The sequence below is a fragment of the Syngnathoides biaculeatus genome, chromosome 8 (genome assembly GCF_019802595.1).
Source record: "Syngnathoides biaculeatus isolate LvHL_M chromosome 8, ASM1980259v1, whole genome shotgun sequence".
NCBI classification, from domain to species: Eukaryota; Metazoa; Chordata; class Actinopteri; order Syngnathiformes; family Syngnathidae; genus Syngnathoides; species Syngnathoides biaculeatus.
In genome coordinates this window covers 18,080,477-18,099,156 of record NC_084647.1, presented here as the reverse complement: position 1 = coordinate 18,099,156, position 18,680 = coordinate 18,080,477, and the positions used below count along the sequence as shown (strand labels likewise).

The window sequence follows — 18,680 nt, the reverse complement described above, 5'->3', positions numbered from 1 at the left end:
TGACTTGTCATACATTTAATCCGTATTTACTTTCAATTTTATTTCCTCCTATTTTATTTTTATTTCCTCATATTTCAGTTATATTTATTGGAATGTCATTAAATTTATGTTTATATTTTCCATGTTGATTCAAAATGTATTTAAGTTCATTTTTCAAGCATTTATGTGATTTATTTTCTTTCATGGGATTTTTATTTGATTATATTGGATGGATTCTGTATTTAATCTAATGTTTTGTTTGGAGTCCCCCCTAGTGCATAATATCCCCCAACAGCTTTTCATAAATGCCCCGCCTCTCTCCAAACCTGAATCATTACTCCTGTTGTCAGTCTTTCTCCACTTTGCATTTAACCATAAATCCAACACCCCCTCACCCGTCCACAACCTCCTCATTCTCCTTCACCGGAGTGTCACTTTTGACGCCATTTCACACCTGATCCTCCTCAAGAGACTTTCCTACACCCCCCCCCCCCCGCCCCCCAAGACTGGTTTTATTCACACCTTAAAGTGCATTTAGCTGAAATCTTTTTCATCCAACCATTACCTAGTCACTTCAGATGTGCCCCAGGGCTCTATCCGGGGGGCACCTGCTTTTCATCATGAATCTCCTTCCACTGGATGGACAGACAATATCTTTCAGACAATATATCGAAACTATTTGTGTCGTGTCAAACCAGCAAGCAAAGGCAAGGTCATCTAATTTGAGCGCACTGGTGGCCAAATGGTCCTACTTTTGAAACACTAACATGTCAGAGGGATGTGCAAAAGGTTCCGAAGGAGGGACAATGGCACTTTTGGTGATGCAAACATGCCCAAGAGGGAGTTTGGCCCTCTTGTTGATCAATTCAGGACGACGTGGGCTTCGACTCGCAGCGCCGGCTCATCTGGTCCAGATGGACGACGCTGCCAGGAGGTGCCAGCCTGGGGAGGTGACTCACGGCACACTCTGTCTCCTGGCCTGTGTGCACGTGTGTGTGTGTGTGTGTGTGTGTGTGTGTGTGTGTGTGCGCCATTGGCAGGGCCAGTGCCACCTGAGCCCCAAGGCTCTGTTGGTCTCCGCCACGTACGTGCCTGGAATCGAACATAATGCGACCAAGTGATTACATTACTCCCATCCACATCACCATATTCAAAGTAATGGGCCCCTCTAAGTGCATTTGGGCGGCGGATAAAGGATGCGCGCTTGTCAGCAGGGACCCAGCTCACGAAGACCCTTCTTGACGGCAGCGTGAGTAAAACGCTGGCAGTTTTCAAGACAAATTCACGTTTTCGAGAGCGTTGTTTGCTTTTTCATCTCAAAAGCAGCGTGAATCGCAGGAGAACCAACATCGGGCTTTTTACGAGATGCTGATGAAGGTGAAACGCATATCCAAGGCCATCCATCCACCCATTTAGTCATAACATTTATAAAAAAAACCAAAACAAAACAGTACGTATACAATAAAATAATGACAGGAAATTAACAGTAAAATCACAATGCAAGACAGAAAAATAAATAAATTAAAAACAGTTCCATAACAATACAGGCCTATAATATTAGACAATAATACTAATGATAATTATTACAAGATGAAAAAAAAACAACCAAAAATAAATTAACACAGGGATCCAACGAATACAAAGAAATACACTTAAATTAAATAAGAAATAAATACATCAAATACAAGTTAAATAAACTTAATCAATATTAATAATATATCAAGCAGGTTTAAAACATGACTGAGACAAGGTAAAAAGAATATTTAAAAAAAAAAGTCCAATAAAATAAAAAAAGAGCATTTATTACATACTTTACAAGGAGGTAAATCATGAATCACACACACCCAGACACATATTCAAACACACACGTGCATACTTTATGTAACTTTTTTTAATAGGGGAACAAATTGCCGGCCCCCACAAAATTTGTGCACCCCAAAAAGTAAATAAACACGTAAAAATGTGTACACACACACACACAAACCCACTCTTTTTGTCGGTCAGATTTATTTAAATGAAAACATACAATATCATACATTGAATACATTTTTAAACATTAAAATTGAAATATCGCACATGAAGCGGAAAACTATTTGCACAGAGATAGGGACTGGGCTCGAATAGTGAAAGTAAGTGAATAATTGATGCCTCAAAAAAAAATTGGGGGAATACAAGAATTTGTGGGTGGCGAAAAGCAGATGTGCGGGTGTCCACTGTGTTGTAAACGCAGCATATTGTAAAATAATAAACCTGACGACCACCACAAAATGTCAACAACATTGTAACCTGACACCAGTGCAGACATCATCAGAAATACTTTGTACAATCCGGGACCACAACAATAATGACACAATTCAACCACAACCAATTGAAAAAGAGACACCCCCCAAACGAAAAATAGCATAGTCATGCACTTCTGTTGTGTTTTATGTCAAACGCTAACATATGAACAGATGAATGACATAACCATCCCCCCTGCCAAACATTAAAATATGTTCCGGTCTAATAGGTAGCATCTATCACATGCCAACGTACCGACGGCCATTGAAAGCATATTAACATGATTTCTCCATTTGTATGTATTTTTAGAGTTTTGTAGTTGAGTCACAATGACACCACTTTACCGTCGGGCCCCCTCACAGAAGAAAAAAATGGTATCGTCCTATTGAACATTTAGCACATGCTAACATACAAACTGTTAAATATCAAACAAACAAGCATCACAACAAACACAGCTCACCACACTTTTTTCAAAATATACTATCAAATGTTTTTTTTTTATAGTTTTTCATTTAAGTCACAATTAAAACAGTAACCTATCCCAAAATTAGAAATCGTTCATTCGTATTGTACTGGGTTTAACACAAGCTAACACAACACATGGATCGCTAATAAACATCTCACCAAAATAAGAACATTTTCACGTTTTTTTTTTTTTTTTTTGGGGGGGAGGGTGTTTGGGTGATGTTGAGTTTTCTGTCAAAATAAACACAAAACTAAGAATATTAAACTTTTTAAAACAAGCATATAGCTTTGCATTCATTTGGCAAGCTTAATGCTAACGCTAAATAACAATGGTAAGCACATACTGTATGTAACCCTTTAAACAACTATTTGAACATAAACCGTGCAGCAACACATGTAGACATTCAATATAACAGTACTCACAGTCATGTCGTCTTTGTCCTCAGCGAGGAGCTGAGTCCTCTGTACTGTCCAGATGTCCGTGGATAGACTATCACTGTGTCTGTCTTTTGCTGCCCCCATGTGGCCTAGGTGGGCAGTAGGAAAATTGCCATTTAATTGATGCAAAGTCTGACAAAAACAGTTCAATTCTTTTGTATTTCCATATGCACAACAATATTTTAGAGTGCTGTTGCAGTTGTTTTTTTTTAAACTATAACTCTAGGTTAAGTGGGAAACTTTCTCGTGCAGACTCGCTTTGAACATTTCTTTCAACGCTCAATGGCGGCAAGGTGGAGACGTTCGGCAGTGGACCCCGTCAGGTTCTCCGTGGGGTCCACGGTGCTCAGCTGACTCTGGCGACCATGGCGGAGGCGGCGGTTAAATTCCCGGGGTCCGGACCGATGGTGCACCAGGAAGAGGCGCTTGGCAGCGGCGCGGTACTTGCGCGACATCAGGTTGTAGACGACCGGGTTGATGGAGGCGCTCAGGTAGCACAGCACCATGGAGGCCATGTTGAAGTTCTGGCTCAGCAAGGCCGTGTCGTAGTCGTCCACCTGGGCGAAGAGGTTGCGGCCGATGTGGTAAGGAAGCCAGCAGATGATGAAGGCCAGCACCACCACCACTGGGAGGGTCATCATCAGGTTAGTGGAAGATACTTTGTCACAGGTACAGTGAAGAAAATAAGTATTTGAACACCCTGCTATATTGTAAGTTCTCCCACTCAAATCATGGAGGGGTCTAAAATTTTCATTGGAGGTGCATGCCCACTGTGAGAGAGAATCTAAAAAGAAAAACCCAGAAATCACAATGGATGATATTTTTAACAATTTATTTGTGTGATACAGCTGCAAATAAGTATTTGAACACCTGAGAAAACCAATGTTAATACTTGGTACAGTAGCCTTTGTTTGCAATTGACCCCTCGGTGGATATTGCGCAATCCGCGTCACTGACCAATCAGAGGCCAGAGATCTGCATAGACCAAAGCCCGTTTTTGCTCCCGCCACTTTCTCTGACAACACTGAATGGTCCAGTATAGGTTTAGTTAGCGTTTTATCGCGTATTTGGGTTATTTAACAAAAAATATGGTTAAGAGTCACGGACTTTGTAAGAGTGACGACAGGTATCCTGAAAGGCTAGTTGGTGGAGTTCCATTCGTACCCTTTCCAAAACCGAAGACCCAGTACGAAAAATGCCTTCGATGGATCAAACTTTGTGGAAGACCGCATCATCAACTAAATCCATCTAATATCAACCGGAACAGATATGTTTGCACGAAGGTATGCCCTATATTTGATTTTCAATACATGTCTCGTATAAATGAATTCGAAGTTCTGCGCTAGCATAAGACTGCAGCGTGTGAACGATTGACACACTTATTCTTTGTTGAGCGATATTTAGCGATGATCGGACTGCACAAACGTATTGATTTCTTGCTGGCTCCCGACCGAAGCTTAACCAGACTGTCTTTGCACGAAGATATGCCCTAAATTTGATTTTTAATACACGTCTCATATAAATGAATTCGAAGTTCTTCGCTAGCATAACATTGCTACGTGCGAACGATTGCCACACTTATTCTTTGTTGAGCGATATTTAGTGACGATCGGACTGCACAAATGTGACGGTTTCTTGCTGGCTAACGGCCAGAAGCTTAACCAGACGGTGTTTGCACGAAGATATGCCCTAAATTTGATTTTTAATACACGTCTCGTATAAATGAATGAGACGTTCTCCGCTAGCATAACATTGCTACGTCTGAATGATTGAATGAAATCAGAAGCATGGAGTCTGTCTCAGTTCAGAATGTATTGTATTGTATTTGCCATTTTTACTGTTTGTCTTACGTCAGCGCACGTGGCGTGACGTCACTTCAGGAGGCGTGGTTAAGTGCCCTGTACGGAGGGGTCAATTACAGACGTCAAACGTTTCCTGTAGTTGTTCACCACGTTTGCACACACTCCGGGAGGGATTCTGGCCCACTCCTCAACACAGATCTTCTCTCGATTAGACAGATTTCTGGGCTGTCGCTAAGAAACACGGACTTTCAGCAACCTCCAAAGATTTTCTATTGGGTTTAGGTCTGGAGACTGGCTAGGCCACGCCGGAACTTTGATAAGCTTCTTACAGAGCCACTCATCTGACCACAAAACTTTCTCCCATGACTCCTCTGTATCATCCAAATGATAATCATTGGCAAACTCAAGACTGATCCTTGACATGTGCTGGTTTAAGCAGGGGAACCTTCTGTGCCATGCATGATTTCAAACCGTCACGTCTTAGTGTATCACCAACAGTCACCTTGGAAACGGTGGTGCCAGCTCTTTTCAGGTCATTGACCAAGTCCTGTCACATAGTCCTGGGCTGATTCCTCAGCTTTCTAAGAATCACTGAGACCCCACGAGGTGATATCTTGCATGGGGCTCCACTCCGATTTGAGATTGACCGTCACGTTTAGCTTCTTCCATTTTCTAATGATTGCTCCAACAGTTGACCTTTTTTCACCAAGTTGCTTGGCAATTTCTCCGTAGCCCTTTCCAGCCGTGTGGAGTTGTACAATTTTGTCTCTGGTGTCTTTGGACATCTCTTTGGTCTTGGCCATGTTACAGGTTTGAGTCTTACTGATTGTACGAGGTGAACAGGTGTCTTTATGCAGCTAATGACCTCACACAGGCGCATCTGATTCAGGATAATATATGGAGTGGAGGTGGACTAACAGGTCTTTGAGGGTCAGAATTCTAACTGATGGACATGTGTTGAAATACTTTTTTGCAGCTGTATCACACAAAGAAATCGTTAAAAAATCCGACATTGTGATTTCTGGATTTTTCTTTTAAGATTATCTCTCTCAGAGTGGACATGCACCTACGAGGAAAATCTCAGACCCCTCCATGATTTCCAAGTGGGAGAATTTGCAAGATAGCAAGGTATTCAAATACTTATTTTCTTCACTGTATGTTTAAAAATGTTTGCTCGGGTTGTTTTTCTTATTAATTTAGCAAACCGTAATAGCTAGCCTGGTTGCACGTGCCAGCTCAATAGCGCGCTAGCGTCGAAAGAGCCAGTCTGTGCAATTAATCTGGAGAACGGAAACGTTAATTGATTAGCCAGCTCCTCATTGGTCGTGTTAATGGAATTTCCACTTTGTCTATTCTTGAATCCGCTCACCTGTACAAATGTAATTTACGGCCAGTGTTCCATCTCCCATCCAAGCAATTTAGCTCCTGTAACATCTTTTCATTCACACCTCATTCAAGATTTTTCCCCTCTTTGTGCAACCACTTTGCCTCGGTCCAATGAAATGTAAGATTTTGTATATTGTGCAACCCCAAAAAGCGTGAAGTCCTTTTGAAATTTGGTTTGTACAAGCTATGAATATGCTTTGAAAGAGAAGCGACTCCCGATGTGGCGTCTCATGAGCATGACGAGCACCGGCAGATTAGAAGAGAGTGAAAAGCGTCGTTAAGAGTTGATGAATGGTCATTAACCGAGGAAGCCGGGCGAGACGATCCAATTGAAAGCCTAGCGGACGATTGGACGCCATCAATATCCTCGTGCGAGACAGCGACGACATGAGAGTAACAAAACAATATTGGAAAAGGAGAAAGAGGCCGCCGTCACGCTGATTTTGCTGAGAACAATTAGCACGTGCACATAAATACACGTAACTCGGTTGTGTGCGACAAAGCGAAAGCAGGGAGGCACAAAGTCAAAGGATGACAAATCAGTCGTGGAGTCCTCCCCCCAAGGCCAAATAATAAAACCAAGCAAGCATGCAAAATAATAGTTTGAAATACTACCGTTAGGTTGAATCCATATGCCGTTTCCTTGAAACCGCAAAACTGGCTTAAAACCCCGAATTGGAAAGCCAAGTCAGGCTGGACGCACTTTGAAACCTTACTTTGAAACCCTAACCATGGCTTGATATCTTATTATGAAACCCTAACTTTGTCTTGACGCCTTACTTTGAAACCCCAACCCTGGCTTTCATTTCTGTTTCAGACCTTTGTTTCGAACCCTAACCTTTTAGCCTAATTTAAAACCCTAACCTTGTCTTGGAACCTACCATACCTTAGAAACCCCTACCCTGGCTCGAGACCCTCTTTTGAAACTTGTCCTTTGACCTAATTTGTTGACATCTTAACCGGGACGTGCCAAAAAACTGAGCGAGCGCGTGCACTCACCGAGGATCTTGACGGTTTGCCTGTGCGAGCGTTCCCTGGCGAGCGCGCTCGGTCCCCTCACGTCGCTTTTGCTCTTCCACAGCTTGAGTCCGATGGAGCCGTAAAGGAAGACGAGGCACAGCATGGGGCAGACGAAGTACCCGGTGGAGACCCACAGCATGATGTGCAGCCGGCCCGAGTGGATGGCGTCGTCCGTGTGCTTGCACTGGCCGCCGCCCCGCGCCGCCGTGTGGTTGTCGTACTCCACGCCCACCAGGAAGAGGGTGGGCGTGGACGAGGCCAGAGCGAAACCCCACAGGGCGGCGATGATGTACTGGACACGCCGTTTGGTCACCAGAACCTTGGTGCGCAGCGGGAAGCTGATGGCCAGGTAGCGCTCCACGCTCAAGGCGGCGATGTGCAAAATGGTGGCCGACGTGCACCCCTCGAACACGTAGTGGTAGAGCAGGCACACGGCCTCGCCGAACAGCCACGGCACGTACTTCCACAGGCGGTAGAGGTCGAAGGGCAGGCACAGGAAGATGAGCAGGTCGGACACGGCCATGCTGGACAGGTACAGGTTGGTGGTGGTCTTCATGTCCTTGAAGTGCTGGATGATGAGGATGGTCATGGTGTTGCCCGCCACGCCCACCACCAAGATGGCCACGCAGATGACCGTCACGGGGATGAGAGTGGATGTGGGGAACAGGGAGCCTTCGTAGTGGTGGTCCACGATGCCGACGCCCGCAGTGACTGCCGCCTCGGCCGACTGGAGTTCCACCTGGGGTCTGGTCCAAGGCATCGTAGCTTCTGAAGTGTGTGTGTGTGTGTGTCTGGGGATGGGGGGGGGAAAGACACAAGGTGCAATGTGTTAACATAAAGCTTTTGGGGGGGGGGAGTTGTCAAGGTAACATAAAATGATCAGTTTTTATGATTTTGAGTATAAAAATTCTACACACATACGGCAGAATTTTTTGATGTAAAATAAATGAAACAGATAATTACAGAAATAGTAGAAAACTAGATTTAACATCTCGATTGAATTTTGTTGAGATGCCAAATTAAAATAAATACTATGATGTGGCTGCACACCCTTGTAACTGGGGATTTGGTTCTATTTAGAAAAAAAAAAAAATCAAACTCATGTCAAATGGGAGTTAGCGCACACTCGGCACCGTTTAAAGTGATCCTGCTGAACCTCAAACAGAGTTAAAAATAAAAACACGAGAACTATAAAATAACGTTAATCAATTTGAACCCAACAAGTAATGAAAACCTGAAAACCAAATAAATAAAATAAACAAAATTGTAAAACTTAAATAAAACCAATATGCAAATTAGACTTATGAAGAATAATTAATGATAGTAGTAAAAACAATGATAAAAAAATACAAGTAAACGTAACCATTAGCCACATTAGCTAAATTGTTCATTTCAAGGCTGACAAAAGAGGACACTTCATTAGGTACCCAATCACAACCTTCACAATGAGATCCGTCAACATCACCAATTATTTCTGTCTTTGCAAATCAAGTGATAAAAATAAGTAATCCATGTGTAATGGGGGAAAAAAAAAAAGACTACCTGTAAAATTGAAGGGAGGAAGTCAACTTCCAGTACGGCAACGAATGACGATTTGCAGGATCTGCCGACACAAGCCAAGAGCATCTCCTCTTCCTCCTCCTCCTCCTCTTCCTCCCCCACCTCCTCCTCCCCCTGAAGAGGAGCTTGTCTCCTAATTGAATGATGACAACAGGAGGAAGTTAAGAAGAGCACATGTGAGGGGGAACATGCGAAACCAGCTTTACTGTTGCACTGCCTGTCATGACGACTGAGAAAATTCAGCACACAAGTAGGAAACAGAATAAATGTCCAAATGGCCGTTGGAGCGTTTCTTCTGGATCCAGGAGGTTCATCCAGCTATTAACTGATCCGCTTATCCTCACAAGGGTTGCGGAAGTGCCGGAGCCTACCCCAGCTGTCGTTGGGCAGGAGGCGGGGTGCACCCTGAATTGGTTGCCAGCTAATCGAAGGCCAAATAGGAGACAAACAGTCGCACTCAAAATCACACCTGGGGGCAATTTAGAGTGTCCAATTAATGTTGCATGTTTTTGGGATGTGGGAGGAAACCGGAGTGCCCGGAGAAAACCCACGCAGGCACGGGGAGAAGATACAAACGCCACACAGGCGGGTCCAGGATTGAACCCGGGACCTCAGAACTGTGAGGCTAACGGTTTACCAGCTGACCCACCATGCTGCCCCAATTAGATTTTGTTTTCTGTTTTTTTCAAGCAACCTCGATGCTGCTCGCTGGGATCCAAACTATAAAATTGTAGATAATAGTATGTATCAGACATCTAATATAATCCAAAACCGAAATCACAAATTTTGATAAAATGCCATAATTTGAGGGAAAACTCACTTTCTGTAAAACCAAAACTCCAGATGAATAAACTGTTTTATTTAAACAGAAAAACTTTACATCACTTTCCTACAAAACAAATAAATAGAAATAATAGTGTCATTAGCCCACTCTAATTCTCAGCGGATCATTTATTCTACTATTGAGGACAAAGAGTATACCCGTACACGGACTTTAAGATAACTATCATTCAGAGGGAACACCGTCGGGGCTAACCTACCTCTTCCTGCCATTAGCCCGGTGATAGCTGGGTGCAAAACGACCGGTCGCTCATAAATGAAAGCATCCATTACGTGAGATCCGCTCGTTTGCTGGACTCGGGTAAGACACCAGTTGTCTTTTGTCCTCAGCTTTATCCTCAAGTCGAACCTGTTTGGACTAAGATCTGACAATGAGAGAAGGAAAACACACATTATATATATTGTATGTATCTCGCCACAACCGGCAGAACTTTGCTCATGTTCCAGGGGAGGCAGGGGACATCAAGTCCAAATGGACCATGTTCTGCGACGGGTACCCAAGCGGCATGAAGCTTTGGTAATCGCTGAAGCAAAAACTCAGGCACAGGAGTACTTCAATGAGGCCTGCCGGACAGCTTCGAGCAAATTCTGGTTCACCATCCGCTGACTCGGGAGGGGGATGCAGTGGATCATGAGCACTGTGTATAGTGGGGATGGGACGCCATTGACCTCGACTAGGGATGCTGTGTGCCAGTGGGGTGAATATTTCCTCAAGACCTCGACACCACTGACACACCCTCCCATGAGGAAGCAGAGTCTGGGTTCTCTGAGGCGGGCTTTCCTTTCTCTGTGCTTGAGGTCACCAAGGTGCTTAAAAGTTTATATCGGTCCATCTCAGATGAGCTCAGGCGTTTCTGGGTGTTGTAGCGCCCAACTGTATTACCTGGTATTGGTTTCCTGAAGTGTTCCTAAGTCCATAGCATTTATGCCGTGCATGCAATACAACTGTGGTGCTTTTATTTTAAAAAGGTGTTACTTATTGAGTACTTCCACACAGATCCGTGTGAGGATGAGCAGCTAAGTGTAGGTCACGTCTGCAAAGAACATGGGGAAGCAAAGATGATGAGGTCATGGCTTTTGGAAGCTCCTGATCTATTGAAGGCCACACGTCAAACACCTTGTTTGAAATGAAGGGAATAAAATTAAAAGAAATCATCCAGGAAACCAAAGAAAAAATTGTGGAGCTCCACAAGTCTGGCTCATCCTTGGGTGCAATTTCCAGATGATTGAAGGTGCCACATTCATCAGTTCAATTACAATTACTGTCACCATCCTACTCAGGAAGGCGACTTTCTGTGTCCCAGGGCCGACTGTATTGTGGCCTTAAAAAAAAATAAATAAAAAAATAAAAAAAATTCTTATGGGTAAAAATTGCCCGACATTTTCCTGAAAAAAAAAAAAAAAGTTTACTCAGTGGTGAAACTGCTAAATTACATCGTACATGCTTTTTGTTGACAATACTTCATATGGGGAAAAAAAGACAGACATTTAAGAACAATAAATCTTTTATTGTGCATGAGATTTTCTGTTGTAGATATCATGGCTATACATATAAACTTTAAATACATCTCTATGATTACATTTCCCCACCCACATAACATTTGGAAAGTGATATGTCTCGCTAAGTATGTATCGTATAACAAATTAGTCATTTTTGGAATGTAAGGTGTATGAGGTATAACTGCAAAGATTAAAATGACGTAAAAATGGTTCTTTCTCCATTTTTGTGCATATTTTGACTTTTTTTTTGGTCACTTTTTCTTTTGAACCTCCCCAAACCGAACAGCTGACGTTTAAATGGCACACGTTGCTATCAAAAGAGAGACTGAGACAGAGGAAGGACGTTTGAGGAATCAAATCGACAATTTATGCAAGATAACTATGGATTTCTCATAATTTTTTTTTTTTTTTTATTTAGTAACACAGTTGCAATTTTCTGACTAATGACAAGTCTTAAACGATTTCGCAGTACACAGAAGTAATAATGTAACGGATGGGGTGCTCTCAGCATATCGTTATTTACCTCAACTTATATTATTACATAGGATATAAAAAAAATATACTTCACACATAATTCTGCACGAGCCCAAAATAAAAACAAAATTTCAAACAAAACATGCACAGACAACTACAATTTACCTCCCCGTTACTGATGTCAAATAAAAGGTAGAAAAAAGAATGAAAAGGAAATAAAAACTGTAGTGTTTTCCAACTCTTTAAAAAAAAAAAACCAAAAAAAAACCATGAAATTAAGATTTCTTTTCCCCCCAATTAAGGCCTCTGAAACAACTTGTTTTTTGCCTCTACTTTTTTTTTTCTGACTTTTTCTCAGTTGTTTCAGCGACGACAACTTTTCTAATTATTATTTTTTTAAAAGTGTGCCACGTAAAATGCAGACCCGGACTAAGGTGCAAAAAAAAAAAAAAAAAAAAAAAAACATTTTCTGTGAGGGCGCTGAAAAAGAACTCCGAAAACAAGCAGCTGCTTGGTGAATGTAAAAACAAGCTACAGCATCATCACCACCACCACCACCACCATTATCAAGAGAGTTAAAAAAAAAAAAAAAAAAAAGTATAACTATTTTTCTTTCTATTCGACCAAGCACTTTGTCATCTCCCACCGCTTACGCTGTACAAAAATAGGATTTCTCCGCTCACGTTTTTGCATGCTTGAACATCCCCCCACATGATCAAAAAAAAAAAACAAAACAAAAAACAAAAAAAAAAAAAACAAAAACAAAAACAAAAAAAGTGCTAACCTTCTAGAATTTGGATTTTCACTGCGTAAAATCCAGCCTGGTTTTTATTTTTATATATATTTTGGGGATTTTATTATAAGTCCCTTCATGTGGTCCTCCAGCCCCCAACTGTGCAAATTCACTGGCACCAGCAGCAGGTCCCTTCCCCCCCGCCACTCCACAAACGATCTCTCTCCATGGGAAAATAGCTTCATAATGGACACGACTGCAAATATAAATAAGGATCATACACATGTACAGTACTCAGAAAATGTTTGGGATTTTGGCCTTTTTAGGGGTGACTTTTAGGACAAATCTAAAATGCGCTACAACGGTGACTCTCAGTTCAGAGGACACTCCATTTGGATTTCATCTTTAAAAATGTTTTTAGACAGTCACGTATTTAGGTACAAGTTTAAAATGTTGGTGCTGCTTGAAGAGCCTTTTTCCTCGGTGGTCGTTTGTGCAAAAATTTTGAGAAACACTGCACTTATTACCTACCTTACCTATTATTTACAGGTGAACCAAATTTGTCCTTTGGTAAATTTGGAATGTCCAGCTGTTCAATGTTTGTTATTTTTGCACAACTTGCTACTTTCTAACATGCATTCACAGCAAGTATGCCATTGATTTTTCCCAATGTAGCTTTTTGTCCCCCAAGTACTGGTTTTTACTGGCATGTTATTAAAGCTAGTATGCTATCTAATACTATTGATTAGCCCCATGAGAACACAGTTCGAGTACAGTCTGTTATGTAACACGGGTTTCATGATTGTGTACGTGCTACATGCACAGCGTTGCTGCTTTACAAATCATCTTCTGGAACAAGAAACTGAAAAGCCAACTTCATAAGTTGAAATTTCCAAGGACGTACATCAAATTTTATGCCTGTGACTATTTCGGTCTCTTTGTAGCAGCCTCTCATATATTGTTTTTGTAGCCCTATAACTAAAACTATGTGTCATAAGTGCAGTTTTTCCCTACCAAATCCACCTGGGCAGAAATAAAAAAATACTTGTAAAATTGGTGGTCACTATTTTCCATAGTTTGTGATTTTATAGTACTTGAATTTGCCATCAAAATAATACAAGGTGATTTGACCTTTCCACAAGTGATGAGTTTTTGACACCCATGGTAGAATGTCAGTGCCCGCCTCAATCTTAGAACATCGGATCAGGAAGTACCCACTGATCTTAAGAGTGTCTGCCGCAGAGAGACTGGAAGAATCACAGAAAGGCATAGAAGCAGACTTACTTGGAAATTTACAGCTCAGTTTCTTGTTGGAGAAAAGCAAGTTGTGCAAAAAGTACTGAAAGTTTACTGGTCAAATTAAGTCCAGCCGTTAAGAGTTTCAGGGCATTTTAGGATCATCCAGAAATTTCACCCACTATCCCTCATTTTTAGGAGTAAAGTATATACTCTTTTACGTCACGAGAAGCCCCCACGGGTCGTCGTAGGTGGAAAGCAAGAGATGGAGAAAGTGTGAAAAAAGAAAAAAAAAATAATAAAGCTGTTACAACCGTGGTGCCCTGTTGGCGGCGCTCATTTGATGACAAAGTACTGGATGACGAACGCGATGAGGATGGCGATGATGGCGAACACCATCAGGAGCAGGAAGGCGCACTGCTCGTCCGTCAGGCTGCGGCCAGCCTGGCCCGACGTCGACGAGGCAGCCACCCTCGAAGAGGAAGAGGACGCCGAGGGGGCGGCGTCGCCCCCCCGCTGGACGGCGAGCGTCACGGTGGGGCTGTAGGGGCCGCTTAGCTCGGGCGCGTCCTGGCACTGGCGGATGGCGCACACCCGGAAGCGGTAGTCGCTGTTGGGGTGGAGGTGCTGCACTGTGAAGCAAGTGCCAGGACCTTTGTACGCCTGGTGAGGAAGGAACAGCGGGCCAATAAGACGAAATTACATCTCAAACATGTTATTTTGTCAAGATGCCGAAACGTGACTTTAACGACATTTGTGTAATGCGCCTGTGGGCACATTGTTGAATCTGTAGTCAATTACAAACCACTTCTAAGGCGTCAAAGGAGAACAATTGAGCAGCGGGTCAGTACCTGCTTGAAGTCGGTGTTTCCCATCATGAACTGCAGAGTGTAGACAATTGGGTCGCCCTTCATGGGCAACAGCGCCTCCCAGCTCACCTCACAGGAACTGTCGTCCACTCGCTCCACCTTTGGGGCTGACGCCGACCACACAACATAAACTCAGCACACGAGTGGGGACGCGCAACGGACGTTCAGGCGTTAGTAGACGCAAACGTGCACTACTACCACAACAAATTTAGTGGGACATGAAAGAATAAGTGAATTAAATGTTGAAACTGTGCATAAAAATTACTACATTCCATTCTGAGCTTTTCCCCTCTGCGTTATTTGAATATCTGTTGTTCATTCCTGCTTGCCATTTAAGTGCTGTGACTCTCGGCACAACAGAATTACTACATGACTTCTACTATTTCATTGCTCAATGACTCTTTATACTTGTGTTCTTATTTCCTAAATGTTTTATTTATATTTCTAATTTTGTCATCGCGGCTGTATCTTTTCATAGTCGAGTGGCGCCAAATTCCACAGACAAATTCGCGCGTTTTCACAAACTCGGCCAATGAAGAGGATTCTGATGGCTTAACATGTTTCGTAAAATCTAGTGTAGTATAATTTTATTTAACTTTAAAGTACAATACATTTGCATTTAATCTCATTCACGGGTTTCTTTTCACATTTTCATTCAGGTGTCATTTTTATTGAACGTTTGTGTAGTACATTTTAATTTAATCATTATTTTAGTACAGTAGTAGATTTGGTTCAAACTGTGTATAAAAACGTAATACATAATGTTCAAATAGAGCAGAGTAAAGTACATGTAAGTTCAGTTCAGTTGTAATTATCCAAACAACAATGAATACATTTTGCTTAGTTTTTCATATTTTGTTGAGGAACATTTTTTAATTCAATACATTTTCAATGAGTTATTTAGACACTTGTAGAAGTAATGCTAGGATTTTTTCATTCCTATTTTAAGCACAATTTTTTAGTGCAGTTTTAATGTTCAAAAGTGCATCATGTTACAGTGCCTAAGAATAATACTAAATATACTTCCAGAAATAAAACTATTTTTTTTTTTTTTAATGACAAGGCCTACACTTTTTCATTTTAGTGTTTGCCATGATATGGTATTTGGAAAGCCAAGTATTTTGGAGGTGGTATTAGGCGATTATTTGAGAACCACTGTCTTTAGCGCTAGTTACACTTGTATGACTGTTAGGAATGTGAAACAATGACTTGTCGAGTTCCTCAAAATGCGAGTGGCTCTACTTAAGATCAATTAAAAAGTCTAATTTAACAATGCAGGATGCTGTAAGAGAGGAATATTAGGGAGAAAAAAAAAATCCCCACGTGGAAGATAAGGAGTTCAACAGGAAGCACAAGGATGCTTACCTTTGAGGGAGGCTGGCGGAGAGCGCAGGGTGGTGAAGGTGTAAACAGCGGAGAAGGGCCCAGAGCCCGCCTCGTTCAAGGCCTGGATGCGGAACGCGTAGGAGGTAGACTCATTAAGCCTCTGCACTTTGTGGGTGTGGCATGTTCCTTCATACAAGGAGATAAACCTGGAATGACAATGCACATAGAGAGCATGAAAGTGACAATAGCCACCTTTAGGCACTTTGGGGGGGGGAAACAACTACTTTGGTACAGTGCTATCAACAATGGGAAAAAGCACGAAAATAACTATAGAACAGGACATGGAAACCACAAAAGTGGGAAGGCCTACATGTAAATGATTAGAACCACAAATGCATTTTTGCTTTTTCTTTAGGCTTTGCGTGAAAATGTCAGATTTGACACCTTTCTAAGAAATCTGATAAATTTTTATTTGTATCTAATTGTCACACCATGTCTCATTTGAGAAGCCGCAAAACTTAAAATTTACATAAAAATATTACAGTAATTCATTTAAACACTTTGGAAACAGTTTTAATTCGTGTAAAAAAAAAAAAACTAAGACAATTGGGAACAGTTTTAAATTATGGGAAAAAAATGAATAAATCCCCTTTAAGACATGGGTTATGTTTGAACTTTGTGTGAAAAAGTATCGTCGAAGACAGAACCGTTTTTTGTATAAAAATGTCACGTTTCCTTTAAGGCACTTTTACAATGTTTTCCATTAGTGTAAAGTTGCCATGATTTATGCATTAGACACTTGAAAACTTTTATTTTGTGTAAAAATATGTCCTTTAAAACACCCATGAACTGCTATAAGTCATGTAAAAACACGTTTCCTTTTTTTTCCTTTATGCAAAAATGTAACGTTAACTTAAAGACACCCGGAAAATGTTTTGAGTTATGAACAAATTGAATAATAAATTGTCTCCTTTGAGACACCTGGGAATGGTTTGAAATGTGTGAGACTGGCTGGGTTCAATTGTTAAAGTACAGACCTGCCACTCTTGTCCTCCGTCTGTAGATGATACTGGAGGGGGTCTGAGGCGGCGGCTTTCGCTGGACCGTCGCCCCACTTGAGCCTGAGGGTGTGGTGGCTGAAGGCGGCGCACTCCAGGCGGGGCGGCTGCGGGGGAAGGGGCTTGGTCTTCACTTTAAATGTCTGGCTGAAAGGTCCCGTGCCCAAGCTATTTTGAGCCTGGATTCGCATCCTGAGAGATAAAATGCAGTCGTTACTTAGCCATTCATTATTAAAAAAAAAATCTTTTTCCTCCCTGTGCAACCCATCTTTTCTGAAAAGAGAAGAAAAACTGGATTTCGTTATATGCTGAATACATTCCGCCATTGCAATTAATCTTAATGTTTAAACCATTACCGGTAATCTGTTCAAGCATCTGCCCAAATAATTCGTAGCTGGAAAGTCCCACCTGTAGCTGGTGTCGGGTTGCAGGTGTTGGATGACATGTTTTGTGACTGGGCCGACCAGGACTGGCTGGCGCTCGCCCAGGTCGATCAGGTAGGATGTGATCTCAGAGCCGTGGTCGCAGGGGGGGTCCCAGCAGATGCCCAAGCAAGTGGATGGTGAATAGAGAGGCGGCACTCTGACGCCTTCCTCCTCATTCTTCTCGGGATCACCAAACCTGATGAGCTCGGACTCCTTCATGACGCTAATGTTACAGATGGCAGCAGGGACTGAGCAGGGAGTCTGGCATAAGACCACCTCGCTGAAGGGGCCTACACCTGCCACATTCAAAGCCTGGGAAGATGCAAGACTCTAGTTGTCCACCAGATAGTAGTACAATATAAGCAAAGATCTATAAAGCGTCACTGCCTCAGTTTTGAGGACAATAAAGTCAGACGCCACTTCGAAAAAGTAAGGGACGTAGAAATGTAAATTACAGCCACAGTTCGACCAAACCTCAAATAACGTTTTCAACTTCGCATGTTCAAAATACAATGGGAGAGAAGGAGGCTGAAACTATCCAGGTCCTTTACCGTTTTCTCAGTTGCTCAAAACACATGTAGGAGTCATTTGTGGTGTCATCAAAAGAATGTTTTGTCTTGCCGGATGTTGCTGCTTTTACTTCAGTTTACCGACAGACATACTTAAATCTTTTAATTGAATGCAAAGCTATTCTGTTGTTCTCATGCCAGGAGGCACGAGTAAATTATCTTCTGCCTTCTAGTAGACATGTCTGTCACGAGACTCTAAATAAATTTGTTTTGGACAGAGTCCGGGAAATTGTATTCTTTTCTGTGGCACACCTAATGATCTCATATAGCACAGTTGTTGGAAATGCCTGCCAATTTATGCTCTCTTCGTACCTGCACCCTGCAGAAGTAGTTGTTAGCGGGCAACAGGCCTTTCATCTCGTGGCTGACGGCCGCTCCGCTGTAGCAAACCTGCATGCTGCCTTCGGCGGCCCCCCATTCCAGACGAAACTCAGTCACCGGAGCTCCATTGCAAGGTGGGGCCTGGAAGAGGAAGATACCGGTAATTAAATTGGAAATCCTCGAGTTGCTGTCATGTTATTACAGAATAATGACACTGAAAGGCTACAGCAATGGTGTGTGTGAACCAAATTTTTCAAATATAAACATGTACAGTAATAAAATTATTTCACATATAAACCCTACAATATATAATGATGGGAAAATACCTCAAATCAGGAGAATGATGTGCTGTTTACATAATAGATAAAATATCTTTTAACATATGATACAAAAAGTAAA

The 18,680-nt window shown here is 42.0% G+C and overlaps 2 protein-coding genes across 5 annotated transcripts in view; both read right to left on the bottom strand.

The window, feature by feature from the left end:
- Positions 1-1,967: 1,967 nt before the first annotated feature.
- On the bottom strand, positions 1,968-9,452 carry mlnr (motilin receptor). Of its 2 annotated transcripts, none has more exons than XM_061828293.1 (4): positions 9,137-9,452; positions 8,913-9,063; positions 7,350-8,138; positions 1,968-3,787 (listed from the first exon to the last, which is right to left on the bottom strand). In XM_061828293.1, exons 3-4 carry the CDS (start codon positions 8,128-8,130, stop codon positions 3,435-3,437), a joined length of 1,134 nt encoding a protein of 377 aa, XP_061684277.1. In that variant the 5' UTR covers positions 8,131-8,138; positions 8,913-9,063; positions 9,137-9,452; the 3' UTR covers positions 1,968-3,434. The 2 variants fall into 2 exon arrangements, with proteins under 2 accessions (XP_061684277.1, XP_061684278.1); XM_061828294.1 differs by having other exon boundaries at positions 7,350-8,161; positions 9,137-9,211.
- A 1,805-nt stretch (positions 9,453-11,257) lies between these two features.
- fndc3a (fibronectin type III domain containing 3A) overlaps positions 11,258-18,680 on the bottom strand; it is a 69,751-nt gene continuing 62,328 nt past the window's right edge. For all 3 annotated transcript variants that reach the window (XM_061827048.1, XM_061827049.1, XM_061827050.1), the window contains 6 exons: positions 18,273-18,422; positions 17,375-17,703; positions 16,946-17,158; positions 15,948-16,114; positions 14,565-14,689; positions 11,258-14,376 (listed from right to left, as the gene is read on the bottom strand). In XM_061827048.1, the coding sequence (XP_061683032.1) occupies positions 14,050-14,376; positions 14,565-14,689; positions 15,948-16,114; positions 16,946-17,158; positions 17,375-17,703; positions 18,273-18,422 (1,311 nt within the window). In that variant the 3' untranslated portion in view covers positions 11,258-14,049. The remainder of the gene's footprint in view (positions 14,377-14,564; positions 14,690-15,947; positions 16,115-16,945; positions 17,159-17,374; positions 17,704-18,272; positions 18,423-18,680) is intronic.